The 14,806-nt window shown below is 42.7% G+C and overlaps 1 protein-coding gene across 1 annotated transcript; it reads right to left on the minus strand.

The window, feature by feature from the left end:
• Window positions 1–3,416: 3,416 nt before the first annotated feature.
• LOC115106921 (galactose-specific lectin nattectin-like) lies at window positions 3,417–7,510 on the minus strand. Its single transcript, XM_029630133.2, has 7 exons — window positions 7,417–7,510; window positions 7,247–7,316; window positions 6,965–7,024; window positions 6,609–6,742; window positions 5,926–6,060; window positions 5,553–5,691; window positions 3,417–5,419 (listed from the first exon to the last, which is right to left on the minus strand). The coding sequence occupies exons 2-7, from the start codon at window positions 7,302–7,304 to the stop codon at window positions 5,352–5,354; spliced, it is 594 nt and encodes a 197-aa protein (XP_029485993.1). The 5' UTR covers window positions 7,305–7,316; window positions 7,417–7,510; the 3' UTR covers window positions 3,417–5,351.
• Between the last annotated feature and the right edge of the window lie 7,296 nt (window positions 7,511–14,806).

Here is a 14,806-nt window from a genome sequence, read left to right on the forward strand (position 1 = left end):
TATATGGAGTAGAATGTAACAGCAAACCCACACATCTCAACACAGCGACCATGCTTCCTCCTGTATTAGAAGGAACATGGCCGAGATGCGTGTCTGCCGCGCCACCCCAATCCCCACATGAAATAATCTATTTGAGGCTGTTGAGGGGAGGGCCCACAACAATGGCCAGAGTGAAATGGAACAGCACTTCAACCTAATGATTATGTTCCCTGTACTCTATATATATCTGTTTATTATACCTGTTGATACAGGGCTCATACGTGAAACAATTCTAACTGAACTTTTTTCTTTCACAGTGCCACTGACTCCGAATGGGAGCCCACCCCCCACTGAAGCTGGTTCATCCAGCCAGACCCCTGCTGTTTCCGGCTCCACACCTCCCGGGCCATCTAGAGGTGTCAAGGGACTGACAAAGAAGCGGAGGAGGGGAAGTGTGCAACCTACAAACAAAGAGACAGACGGGCGTTGGCACACTGTCCACCTCAACCAACATTTAGGCCAAAAAGGAAGCCAGGACCTCAGCTGAACATGACTGCAACGTACAGCCCCCTTCAGCTTTTTCAGCTGTTTTTCACCCCATCAGTTGTTGATTCGCTCGTGTCTAACACAAATAAGTATGGGGCGAAGAAGCAAGCAGACAAAAAAGTAGCATGGAAGCCCATTTCCATGTCAGACCTTTTCTGCTACCTTTCACTGGTCATCTACATGGGGCTGGTGAAGCTGAAAACCCTGAGGGACTACTGGAAAAAGTCATCTCTCTACCAACTGCCTTTCCCCCTCACTGTCATGTCATGCAAAAGGTTTCTGGTTCTCTCACAGGTGCTTCATATCAGTGACCCAGAAGTTGATGAGGACAATGACAAGAAGAGAGGCACAGCAACGTTTGATAGACTCTGCAAAATCAAACCTCTCTACCCCAACATTGTTGAGGCCTGCAAGACCTATTTTCAGCCAGTCCAGAACCTGTCCATAGATGAGAGGGTGGTAGCCTCAAAGGCCAGAATTGGCCTCAAACAATACATGAGAAACATACCAACTAAGTGGGGTTACAAGCTGTTTGTGTTGGCTGATTCTGTGTGTGCCTACACATGCATTTTTTTTTTCTGACGGGAAGAACAGTTTTGCTACCGGGAGGGGCCTTAGCTATGACTCTGTAATGGAGTTATTGGATTTTCAACTGCCGGTGGAAGGGCTACAAACTGTTTGTGGACAACTTCTACACAAGCCCTACCCTGTTTGCAGACCTTAGGAAGCTGGATGTGTGGGCTTGTGGCACCATTCGTACTAACAGGATGGGCTTTCCAAAGACAAAGGTGAACGACATGCCTAAGCGGGCTGATCGGGGGACCATGCGATGGATCCGTGAAGATGGCGATTACGTCATCAGGCTTGTGAAGAACGCTAGAACCCTTTATCTCTGTCCCTTCTGCTCCTGCCAAAAGTGGTGTTCATCTGCCCAAATTGATTTCTGTAGGCATGGATGTGCCTCAGGGCTAAAAGGGCACAGCATGGAGTTGTTGTGTTCTTTGCAAAATGAAGTCCCCCATCACCTGCACGACATGCTTGGTGACCCTCTGCTTTACAGAAGAAAGATTCGGACTGTAAGTTTTTGGAACAGCACCTAACTTTATGAAATCCATAAATGCACTGGGATTTTTTCAGGTAAGCATTCATTCCATCTCGGTTGGCCCCTTCAGAGACTTGTGAATCCGTTTGAATGCTCTCCAGGACCTTTAATTTAGCATCTGATGCTGCTACTTTTGCTTTCAGTTCCATTTCCTCCTTGGCTGACTGCATTCGAGCCTTCTCCAATTCCAGTGCATGCTTTTCCTTTAATATAACCGCTTGATGTTCTTGAACATCTTGATCCAGTCTTTGAAGGCCTCTGTGATGGCACATTAAAAATAGTCATCTGGTGCAACCATTGTTTGTGGGTCCTGTTGAGTATTTTTCCATTGTTTCCACCTCGTTCAGAAATTCTTCAAACGTTTCCATCTTTCCAATCAATCGTCTCGTTTTCCTTTCACACCGCACCTTAAATTCAGTGAGGATCGAATCAAATATTTCAACGGCTTCATTCACAATTTCAACATTTCCTTCCTCAAGCAAAGCTTGGATTTTGATGATTTTGCGTGTGCACCATCCAAGTTTTCCTCTACGTATAGAGCTGACCTACTTTACTTGATCTTTATTTTCTGCCATAGCAGTGATTTGGGTTTGGGTTTTATTCACTATGACACTTTGTCATCTTAATTTTTCGTTCACATGTTTTGATTCGCGCAGTTTATTCCATCCTTTGATTGCGCTCTAGCTCACTCGGTATATTTATTTCTACATGCAACCTAGTTCCATTATTTTCCTTTATTTGTTTAGTATTTTAGTATTTAGTATTTCCGTTTATCAAACATTAGCGCCCATCGGCACTTTCATCCTTTGTTTGACCAAACACAATACAATTGTATGGAACCGATGAGTACATAAATTCTCAGTGGTTACGACTGCAGAATTGTAGGACTTGGAATCTTTCCAGAGAACTGTCCTCCCGGTTCCAAGTGCGCTCCAGGTGAAGAACAATAATCCAGCATGTGTAACGGAGCTTTTCTTCGGCTGACTTTTTTGACTAATGTAATGGTATATTTTCTGCCCTGGCGAGAGATGGGCTTCAGACACACACTCACCGCAGGCATTTCTGCACGTTCGTAGAGATGATGGCAGTGTGGCTTCATTGTTCAAGCATATAACTTTCTAATATAGAAGATGGGTTTCGAAAATGTTCCTTATTATTCCTCTAATTCTAATAACTTATAAGTGCAATATCGAAAAGCTATTGTGTGAAGTAAATTCAAGATATCATGTAAGTGCGAACAAGTGCGATCAAAAAACTATACCGCTCCCTAATCTAACCAAGACTCCTCCTTGTAGGCCCGACTTCCTCCCTCAAATAACCTTTCCTCCTCCTGTATCCACCGCACTGGCCGCAAGGGGAGTATTCATCTCCAATAATGGCTTCGCACTAATAATTAAACTAATAATGCTCTGGTTGTTGTATATAAATACAAATGGGCTATTTGGCTCAAACAACATCTTTGCACACTCTTGGCATTCTCTCAACCAGCTTCACCTGGAATGTTTTCCCAACAGTCTTGAAGGAGTTCCCACATATGCTGAGCACTTGGCCTCCTGAGTGGCGCAGCGGTCTAAGGCACTGCATCTCAGTACAAGAGGCGTCACTATAGTACCTGGTTTGAATTCAGGCTGTATCACATCCGGCCGTGATTGTGAGTCCCATAGGGCGGTGCACAATTGGCCCAGCGTCGTCGGGAGTAGGCCGTCATTGTAAATAAGAATTTGTTCTCAACTGACTTGTCTAGTTAAATAAAGGTTCAATCAAAAAATAATTAAAGGCAAAGAGTGGCTACTTTGAAGAATCTCAAATACAAAATATATTTTGATTTGTTTAACACTTTTTTGGTTACTACATGATTCCATGTGTTATTTAATAGTTTTGATGACTTTGTCATTGAACAATGTTTGAAAGACTGCAGGTGAGTTATAATACAATGTAGAAAATAGTAAAAATAAAGAAAAACCATTGAATGAGTAGGTGTGTCCAAACTTTTGACTGGTACTGTACGTCAGAATGTAAACCAAACTAGTTTCAACTGGTATTCCTGTGACATAAGGATGGACCCAGGTGCAGAGAAGACACCAGATGAGGAATCAGTGGTTAAGGATAAACATACTTTCCTGAGGAACAGTAGCCGCAGGATCACAGTACACGTAGGGGGAACCAACAACAACAAGTCTCGAAAAATCACTCAGCGACCGACCGACCGACCGACCGACCGACCGACCGACCGACCGACCGACCGACCGACCGACCGACCGACCCGACCACAGTAAACAATTCTAGCTTCTGCAAAGGACAACAGAAAACACACCTCTTTTAACAGGGAAATCATGAGTGAATTGGACACACCTGAGTGTCGTTAATGTCTCTAGGACGGTCTCTGCCGCCCTCTGGTGACTGGTGGAATTCCACGCTCCATCAGAGGTAATATTTTGGTATAATTCTGGAGATTCTCCTGGGCAGGACTAATCAAGTGTACTCTATGTGGGCTACCAATATATGTACTTGCGTGCAAGCAGGCATGCACTCTGTCATGCATGTAATATTTTGTCTCAGCAGAAATGTCATACTGTAGTAGTCAAATCTCTAGTGAACGGTGTGTAGGCTATCTACCTACAGGCTATCTACCTGCAAGCATACATACAGGCATCTCTTGAGACAACACCCACATGAGTATGACACACAACATCAACCCATGTAGCTACGAAACACTGCAGGGTACAGTATTCTGCACTACCATGATGCGTTTTCCATTTGTTATTCCCCCTCCCCCATGGCATGGTTGCCATCCATGCCCTACTTTACGGTGCAGTAAACAGGTATGTCTCCAGCCAGCTACAGTCTGAGTGCATGGCAGGGAGATGGAGCACCCCTCGTCTCCATAACCCACTCTCCACCACGCAGCCAGACGGAGAGCACTTAAGTCATATCAGCTGCCTCTTTAGGGGGACGAGTGGATTTGACGGCAGGGATGCAGGGAGGGGTGTCTGGCACGCTGGTTGGCTTTGTGTGTTTGAGGAACTCCTGTAGCAAATGTGCGTTTTTCCATTCTTCCATCCAGCCCAGATCTGGCCTAGCCTCAGCCCGGAGTAAAATGCATCTGAACTCGACTGTGGCAGCTGAGCTCATTACAGTCCTCGAAACCCACAAGGCTGACAGGCCAGTTAGCTCCCAGAGTTACTTTTAATCTAATCAGCCGTTTCAACATCATATTTTTCATAGTAAGTGTATTTGGCCAGATATACAGCAATATCTAGCACCCAACACCATCCTTGGTTAAAATAATCCCATATGCCGAGAGCCTAACTAAGGGGTAGGTTCGGTCATTGCAAAGGGGTGCTTGAAATCAAGGGTTTACATGTATATACATACTAATACATTGTTTCATGAGGGTGCTTCTGCAAAGGCAACCCCCTCCCTGGAGCCACCCATGAGAATTCTCTGGGGGGTTTTGCCAAAATTACCACTGAACAATAGCAAATATTACAGACTGACTTTAGTGAAGAATCCCATCGCCTGAGAGCCTCTCAGATGTAATAATAATACATTTTAGAAATGTTATTTTAAGAGCTTTTCAAGAGACCCAAAGTCACTTTACATAATTAGCAATAATCATCAAGATAAGGCAATAGAATCACATTAAAATCAGCAAAAATCTCAAAGTGCACTAAACATGAGGGGAGTAACGTTAGAACATGAATTCTCTCCCAATCGGTCGATATTACAGCTTTCTGGAACACATGAATGGAATTTGCATCCAACAGGCTGCATCATTCTGCCCGAAGTCCCCTGGGAAAGAGGGTAATATTTTTGTTTAAATGTAGCGAAAAAAGGAACACATTACCTTTAAAATGTATTTTTACATCTATCAAAATGTTTGATGAATAACGTGAGGGAGAGTGCTCTGGCGACAGCATCGTACCTCCATAGTTCATCTCCATACAATGCTCACGGCCATTCGTGTTGTCGTTCCCAGCAACTAGGATGTAGTTATCAGGTTGCCCCTTGCCCCAGTTCTGGTAGCTAAACCTGGACCCATCGCTCCACAGCCAAAGACCCTCCTAAAGAGCATACAAGCAGATGTGTAACCAGCAGACACTATACATTATATAAAAATGATTTAACCACGTTTTGAAGCGACAGTGTTTGTTTACAATTACATTGTTTACAAACAATGGAGTAAAACAAGTTTATATTTCGGGTAAGGCACCACTAGGCATTTATAATTATATTCTAAAAGAATCAACGCATCTTACTGTATAGGTTTCAGGAGTGTTAAACAGAGTGTTTCTGACCTTGATGGCATCGTTGGCTCCAATCCAGGTGCGCTGGGCTCCGTTGGCACTACTTTGGATGACTGACTGAAGGAAGTTATACTGGGAGAGGCTGTGCACTGACGCCAGGTTACCTCCCAATAGCAAACAGTAATGCTGAAGAGAGAAAGAGAGAGAGAATCACACAAAGGTAGAATATTTAAATTTTTATTTTTACAACCTTTATTTTGACAGGTAAGTCATACTGAGACTGGGGTTTCTTTTACAGATGAGCCCTGCATAAATACTATCAAACACCAACAATATACATTACAAAACATGTGAACAACAGACACATTTATCCACATAGATGTCTCCAATATTTACTCTGAACTGACAAAGTGGGACCAGGACATGTAATTTTAGAGAGAGCTCCGTAAGGTGTTCCACATGAAGAGCACAAACAAACTAAATGCAGCTTTATCCAACTCTGTGGAGACCTTAGGGGCCTCCAGTGTTATCCATGTCTGGGACTGGGTTTGGTTATTTGGAAGTCTAAATTGAAGTAATAATGATAGACATATGGGAAGTTTCTGCATGAGTATCTAAATATTAAGAGAAGGAATAGCATGTCAAGTTTTAGTTTAGCAACCCTGTTAAACACACTAATCCTATGATGTTTAGAATTAGTAAATCTGGCCCTAAATATGGACATTTACAGGTACCTCTGCCTCTGGCCATTTGGCCATGATGGGGACGTAGTGATAGCAGTGTGTCTCATATCTGTGCCAACCAGGTGGGCATGATGAACTCCTGGTTTGTAGTCCTCCTTTCTCCTTCGCTCCCATCTCCTCAGACTCTGTAGGGGGAAGAGATATCATGCAGTATCATGATGAAATTATTAGTTCCGACAACACAATCTGAGTGGTCAAAAGTGTGTTCCAACAGTGATGTTACTGAACACAGCACCACAGCTATCTGTGCATTATCAGTCCATTAACATTAGCAAACCAACACAATATTATAGCTTTCTGCAGGTTTCAGAAATCTTGTTGATATGGGATTGAGGAAGACATTTTACCGATTGGCAGGTTGCGTATCAGGTTCTCAATAATTTGATTCTCTGTGTCATTCAGATCCCCTACAACAAAGAGAGACAAAGGCAGAGGAAAGATTCATACTCATGTGGTCTTTAGCGTGTAGAATGATATAATCAAACTGCATCTGATGAGTGAACAGGTAATCAAACCATTGATAAGAATACCTCTACTAGCTACATATCATTAAACACCTCTTATCTACGCTGTAACTAAAAGGAATACACTTAAAATATGGTGGAAACTATGAGGTATATCTCTCTTACTTGCATCACCCAGAGTAAAGGCAGCGCTGAGAAGCAGAAATATGGTCAACATCGTCATGGTGATACTCTCCTGAGAAAAATAAAGAGAAAGAGAGATAGAGACTTAAGACAAATTCAGCGTCAGACTGAGTACTTTAGAACGTAGGCGGAGGTGACTATAGTGGACTTACCTGATGTATAAGGAATCTCTGGTAGGTTCTGTTCTGTTGGAGAAAGGGGAGCAGCTATATACACCTGACCACAAGGAAGTAACTATAGTTTATCAATAGTTAACTCATATATTATCCATTTCCTTCTCATTGTGAGTTTATCAATCAAAAAGAGGAGCAAAGTACAGAGAGAGATCTGTACTTTGCTCATATACAGTGCATTCGGAAAGTATTCAGACCCCTTGACTTTTTCCACATTTTGTTACATTGCAGCCTTATTCTAAAATGGATTTAATAGTTTTTTCCCCCTCATCAATCTACACACAATACCCCATAATTACAAAGCAGAAACTGAAATGTACATAAGTATTCAGACCATTTACTCAGTACTTTGTTGAAGCACCTTTTGGCAGCGATTACAGTCTCGAGTCTTCTTGGATATAACGCTACAAGCTTGGCACACCTGTATTCGGGGACTTTTTCCCATTCTCCTCTGCGGATAATCTCAAGCTGTCAGGTTGGATGGGGAGTGTTGCTGCATAGCTGTTTTCAGGTCTCTCCAGAGAGGTTCGATTGCGTTCAAATCCAGGCTCTGGCTGGGTCACTCAAGGTCATTCATAGACAAACCTGCATTGTCTTGGCCGTGTGCTTAAGGTCGTGTTGGAAGTTGAACCTTCACCCCAGTCTGAGGTCCTGAGCGCTCTGCTCTCTATACTTTGCTCCGTTCATCTTTCCCTCGATCCTGACTAGTCTCCCAGTCCCTGCCGCTGAAAAACATCCCGACAGCATGATGCTTCCACCACGCTTCACCGTAGGGATGGTGCCAGGTTTCCTCCAGACGTGACGCTTGGCATTCAGGCCAAAGAGTTCAATCTTGGTTTGATCAGACCAGAAAATATTGTTTCTCATGGTTTGAGAGTCCTTTAGGATACTTTTTGCAAACTCCAAGCAGGTTTTCATCTGCGTTTTACTGAGGAGTGGCTTCTGTCTGGCCATTCTACCATAAAGGCCTGCTGCAGAGATGGTTGTCCTTCTGGAAGGTTCTCCCATCTCCACAGAGGAACTCTGGAGCTCTGTCAGAATGACAATCGGGTTGTTGGTCACCTCCCTGATAAAGGCCCTTCTCCCCCAATGGCTCAGTTTGGCTGGGTTGCCAGCTCTAGGAAGAGTCTTGGTGGATTCAAACTTCTTCCATTTAAGAATGATGGAGGCCACTGTGTTATTGGGGACCTTCAATGCTGCAGAAATGTTTTGGTACCGTTCCCCAAATCGGTGCCTCGACACAATCCTGTCTCAGAACTCTACGGACAATTCCTTCCACCTCAGGCTTGCTTTTTGCTCTGACATGCACTGTCAACTGTGCGACCTAATATAGACAGGAGTGTGCCTTTTCAAATCATGTCCAATCAATTGACTTTACCACAGGTGGACTCCAATCAAGTCGTAGAAACAGCTCAAGGATGATCAATGGAAACAGGATGCACCTGATCTCAATTTCGAGTCTCATAGTAGAGGGTCTGAATACTTATGTAAATATGGTATTTCTGTTTGTTTTTTTACATTTGCAAACTTTCTAAAAACCTGTTTTTGCTTTGTCATTATGGGGCATTGTGTGTAGATTGATGAGGACATTTTTTTATTTAATCAATTTTAGAATAAGGCTGTAACATAGCAAAATGTGGGAAAAGGGAAGGGGTCTGAATACCTTCAGATTGCACTGTATACCAGTGGTGGAAAAAGTACTCATTTGTTATACTTGAGTAAAAGTCAAGATACCTTAATTGAAAATTGCTGAAGTGAAAGTCACCCGGTAAAATACTACTTGAGTAAAAGTATTTCATTTTAAATAAACTTAAGTATCACAAGTAAAAGTATAAATCATTGCAAATTCCTTATATTAAACAAACAGACAGCACAATTTTCTTTTTTTCTTTTTTTTTAACGGATAGCCAGGGGCACACTCCAACACTCAGATATAATTTATAAACGAAGCATTTGTGTTTAGTGAGTCCATCAGATCAGAGACCGTAGGGATGTTCTCTTGAAGTGTGTGAATTGGACCATTTTCCTGTCAGGGATAATGTATGCAGTAAAAAGTACATTATTTCCTTCAGGAATGTAGTGAAGTAAAAGTAAAAGTTGTCAAATATTAATAGTAAAATTAAGTAAACATACTGAAAAAAACTACTTTAGTACTTTAAAGTAATTTTACTTAAGTACTTTACACCACTGCTGCAGTGTACCTTGTTGTCTGGCAGAAGAAGGGAAGGTTGGGTTACTGGAAGGAAGGAACCTATAAATAAGTCTAGGTAATTGGTTATATTCTGTTCATAAACCTAGCTAGGTCAGCTGTTTAGTTGTTTTGTTACATTACAGGATGAATAACAACATTGAAACCATCACTGGTGAATCTCTGGGCTTCCTCATATGATGTTGATGTTGATGATGTGAAGAAGAAGGTCGTCTGCACCACTCTTAATGACAGAGGCTAATGCAGTATCCTGTAACGATTACAGCTTATTGGAATGAGTACTGTGCTCAACAATGCTTGAATATTTTGTATTATTCAGAAACACTCTTGACACTACTTCTGTATGGTACAATGTATCGGTGAAGTATTTAAGTGTATCACTACACACAGCGATGTAGAAATAGTTCTGGATTTGAATGTAGTTTTTACATCTTTAGAGATAAGGCCTCTGACATTTCAAAGCCACAGTAACGTCAACTGTCTTTTTTTGGGCTGAAAAGTTGGAGCAGTTGTCGTGGAATATTCTAATCAAGTGAGAGACTGTAATATCTTCAAACAATCATCTTTATTTAATATTGATTCATTATTGCAATAATGAAACCATCGACCCCACATTCCGAAGTGCTTATAATCATACATAGTATACAGCAGGCCTGAGCAACTTCAGTCCTCGGGGGACTGATTGGTGTCACACTTTTGCCCCAGCCCCAGCTAACACAATGGAATTGCCCAGGCCTGGTATACACGGTCTTTATATAGCATACTTCAAAATGCTTATTTATGGCTGTCTCCACCTCTCCCATGTAGATTGGGGCACCATAAAACAACCTGGGTTCATCCTGTCATTTATCTGCACAGGGGGTGTTACTTTACTCCTCCAGGATAAGTTTCCTAGATGCAAGGATTAGAACAAACAATGAGATGTTTGTTCAATTCCTTCACGCTCTCTCGAGTCGCACGCACGCACACGCACGCAAACACACACACACACACACACACACACACCTTATCTATGAATGTCAAGCCGGAGACATAGGTCTAATCACTAATCATAGAATGGAATGTGTCTAAAGTGTTTTATCACCAAGGCATCACTTAATCAGTTGCTAGCCCAAACTTCAAAAGATTTCTCTCGGTTCACTCAGAATGAAGAGAGAGTTCTAAGAAACCTATTCTATTGCCTGAAAACAACTATTCGGTACAAAAACAGTGTCATAATGTAACGGTTTTCTTCTATCTCCTCCTCGGAAGAGGAGGTGTAGCAAGGATCGGACCAAAACGCAGCATGTAGATTGCGATCCATGTTTGAATGGAAAAAACACACGTAAACACGAATCAATACAAAACACTACAAAAACAATAAACGTAACGAAAACCGAAAACAGCCTATACTTGTGTCAACTAACACAGAACAAGGACATCAGGACACTAAGGACAACTAAGGACAACTAAGGACAACTAAGGACAACTAAGGACAACTAAGGACAACTAAGGACAACTAAGGACAACTAAGGACAACTAAGGACAACTAAGGACAACTAAGGACAATCACCCACCATACAACCAAAGAATATGGCTGCCTAAATATGGTTCCCAATCAGAGACAACGATAACCACCTGCCTCTGATTGAGAACCACTCCAGACAGCCATAGACTTTCCTAGAACACCCTACTAAGCTACAATCCCACTAACATACACACCAAAACCCCCAGACAAAACACACCACAATACAAAAACTCCATGCCACACCCTGGCCTGACCCAATACATGAAGAAAAACACAAAATACTTAGACCAGGGCGTGACACATAACATAATCTTGTAATTTGTTTTACCCCTTTTCTCCCCAATTTCGTGGTATCCAATTGGTAGTTACAGTCTTGTCCCATCGCTGAACCTCCCGTACGGACTCGGGAGAGGCGAAGGTCGAGAGCCGTGTGTCCTCGAAACACAACCCAGCCAAGTCACATTGCCCACTTAACCCGGAAGCCAGCCACACCAATGTGTCAGAGGAAATACTGTGCACCTGTCGACCTTGTCAGCGTACATGCGTGCATGCGCCCGGCCCACCACAGGAGTCGCTAGAGACAAGGACAAGGACATCCCAGCCGGCCAAAGCCTCCCCTAACCCAGACAACGCTGGGTTTATTGTGCGCCGCCTCCAGCAGTCTCTAGCTGCGACCGAGCCTGGACTCAAACCAGGATCTCTAGTGGCACAGCTAGCACTGCGATGCAGTGCCTTAGACCACTGCGCGACTCGGGAGGCTATAATCTTGTAATTTTGCTAACATACGGTCCTGCATCGAATGAATCAATAATCTCATCCCATTACTCCAGCAGCCAGTCAGGCCTATTTCCAGCCAGAGAGAAGGGAGAAATTCATTACATTTACCTCGCAACAAGCAGAATAGGAAAGACTGGAATGAGCTCATGGTCATACGGTATTACATGATGGTTCATATTGCAACAATGCAAAGGCTTGGAAACATAATGAATGAGACTACGAATAATGATGTGTACTTCACCTGATGGTGGAGACATGTTTAAATGAAGACAGTGAGTCATTTCATACAGGTGTGTTGCTGTCTAGCAGTGAAATAAGATTTCAAGAATAAGAAGTTTTACCTATGGCCTCCTACTGTGGGCTATGTCAATGTTTCGGTTCTTCCAAGCACGCTACTTTCAAGTGACTTCATTCACGATTACACAAGCATGAAATACAGCTAATTAATGCTCAAATACAGTCTGGAAACCACTGTCGTGACGTGACTATCATTAATGTGATGACTGCTATTCATTGTATAATTACCTACCAAGTTTAATTATTACTCGATTAAATTAATCATGTAAAATTCTGTCTCAGCCACCAGTATTTATGCTGCAATAGTTTGTGTCGGGGGGTTAGGGTCAGTCTGTCTGGAGTATTTCCCCTGTCTTATTTCCCCTGTCTTATCCAGTGTCCTGTGTGAATGTAAGTATGCTCTCTCTAATTCTCTCTCTCTTTTTCCTCTGTCTTTCTCTCTCTCTCAGAGGACCTGAGCCCTAGGACCATGCCTCAGGACTACCTGGCCTGATGACTATTTGCTGTCTCCAGTCCACCTGGTTGTGCTGCTGCTCCAGTTTCAACTGTTCTGCCTGCAGCTATGGAACCCTGACCTGTTCACCGGACATGCAACCTTTTCCCAGACCTGCCGTTTTCTACTCTCTCTCTCTCTACCGCACATGCTGTCTCTAACTCTGAATGATCGGCTATGAAAAGCTAACTGACATTTTCTCCTGAGGTGCTGACCTGTTGCACCCTCTACAACCACTGTCATTATTAGTATTTGACCCTGCTGGTCATCTATGAACATTTGAACATCTTGGCCATGTTCTGTTATAATCTCCACCCGGCACAGCCAGAAGAGGAAGTTTCCTCTCTAGGTTTCTTCCTAGGTTCTGGCCTTTCTAGGGAGTTTTTCCTAGCCACTGTGCTTCTACACCTGCATTGCTTGCTGTTTGAGGTTTTAGGCTGAGTTTCTGTGCAGCACTTTGTGACGTCAGCTCATGTAAGAAGGGCTTTATAAATAAATGTGATTGATTGACAATTAACTCAATAGGAATTTGGGGAACCACGGGAAAAGTTGATTTAATGAGTTACCATTTCCCGAATTAACTCAAGAATGTCTCGATATTATACCAGTCATCAATTAATAATTTCCTCATAACAGTTTCATTCTGAATGTCATTGACTTCATACATTTGCACGAACCCCAACCTAAGTGATGAATCAGCAATTCACAAATTGGCTTAATTATTTATTTACGAACGAAATAATCACACAGAAATACACACAGAAATATACACACACACACACATAGCATAGGTTATTGATTACTCACATAATGCAATGAAAACAGTCCCTAGTGGACTATCCCGACATGACGGCTTGTTACACAATGGAAAGGAGGTGGGGAAAGACAAAAAGGTGGATAGACAAAGAGTGGACATATCGTACATACATTTGAAATCTATGCTCACCGTAAATATGAATATTTAGTACCTTAATAACCGCTCATTTGGATTAGAAATGCAACATATATTTACACGTAGATGTCTTTCTCTGTCGTCTCTGTTGAAACAACTCGATCTGTCTATGGGGAGTAGTTCGATGTAAGTCTCTGGTTGTCCACCAGAGGTCACAATGTCCATCTTTAGTTGTTTGTTCTGGAGTGTTATTAGAATGATTACTTCAGGTGTACCACACGGTGGTGAGAGGGATCTGTCTTCCCACCCGTCTAGGATCAATTGTCCTAGACTACTTTACGTGCAGAGCTGCAGACGGTGCATGTTTTGGTCTACTCTTCACTCGTCAAGAGTTTCAGAGGGTCTTACCATTATCTGGTCTTGTAGTTTCGTCCTCACATTCTCTGGTCTGTATTTCAATTCTCAGCGTGTCCTTTTAAGCACTCTGGCCTTGGAGGGCGGTTCCAGCATGTGGACACGAACTCTGACCTCATTGGGGGCGTGGCTTAGTTAGTGTGCAAAAGACATGAACAACCATTATCTCAGAAGACTAAACTCACATTTCTATATTTTCAAACAAAGTTTCATCTTTCTTTACATTGTACGAACATCCCATGGGGTGGAAGCTTTACAGCTAGAATGTTTCCTTCCTAAGCTACAGTATTTCTGTTATAGTCTTTCTTATCATTTTAATGACATCACAAAATAGATGTTAATTTTTCATATTCCATCCCTCATCATCCCCAACCTTTGGATGTTGAAATGTATTGTCCCAGTGTCCGTTGTTTGATGTTGAAGTTGTTAGGCAAGAGTCTCTCTCTACACACACCACATTCATTTGTTCAATGCTGCAGGGCAAGAGAGAGAAAGTTAACGACCGGTGTTAAGTCATAAAACCGGCCCAACTTCCCTTTAAAACCTGCGCCTTTGATCCCCACTAAGGAGAGAGAGAGTCATGGCACCACTCACGCACATCATTTTGCCTGAGGAAGGCCCTAAGAATTGTCAGACTCCAGCCACACTAATCAGACTGTTCTCTCTGCTACCGCACGGCAAGCGGTACCAGAACGCCAAGTCTAGGTCCAAGAGGCTTCTAAAACAGCTTCTACCCCCAAGCCATAAGACTCCTGAACATCTAATTAAATGGCTACCCAG

The sequence above is a fragment of the Oncorhynchus nerka genome, linkage group LG23 (genome assembly GCF_034236695.1).
Source record: "Oncorhynchus nerka isolate Pitt River linkage group LG23, Oner_Uvic_2.0, whole genome shotgun sequence".
Classification (NCBI taxonomy): domain Eukaryota; kingdom Metazoa; phylum Chordata; class Actinopteri; order Salmoniformes; family Salmonidae; genus Oncorhynchus; species Oncorhynchus nerka.

Excerpts from the sequence above, each read along its gene's own strand:
- LOC115106921 (XM_029630133.2), bottom strand. The coding sequence starts at position 7,304 with ATGACGATGTTGACCATATTTCTGCTTCTCAGCGCTGCCTTTACTCTG. Across the intron at positions 6,743-6,964 it reads GATACGCAACCTGCCAATCG|AGTCTGAGGAGATGGGAGCG; the intron begins GTAAAATGTCTT and ends TTCCCCCTACAG. Across the intron at positions 5,692-5,925 it reads GAGCCAACGATGCCATCAAG|GAGGGTCTTTGGCTGTGGAG; the intron begins GTCAGAAACACT and ends TATGCTCTTTAG.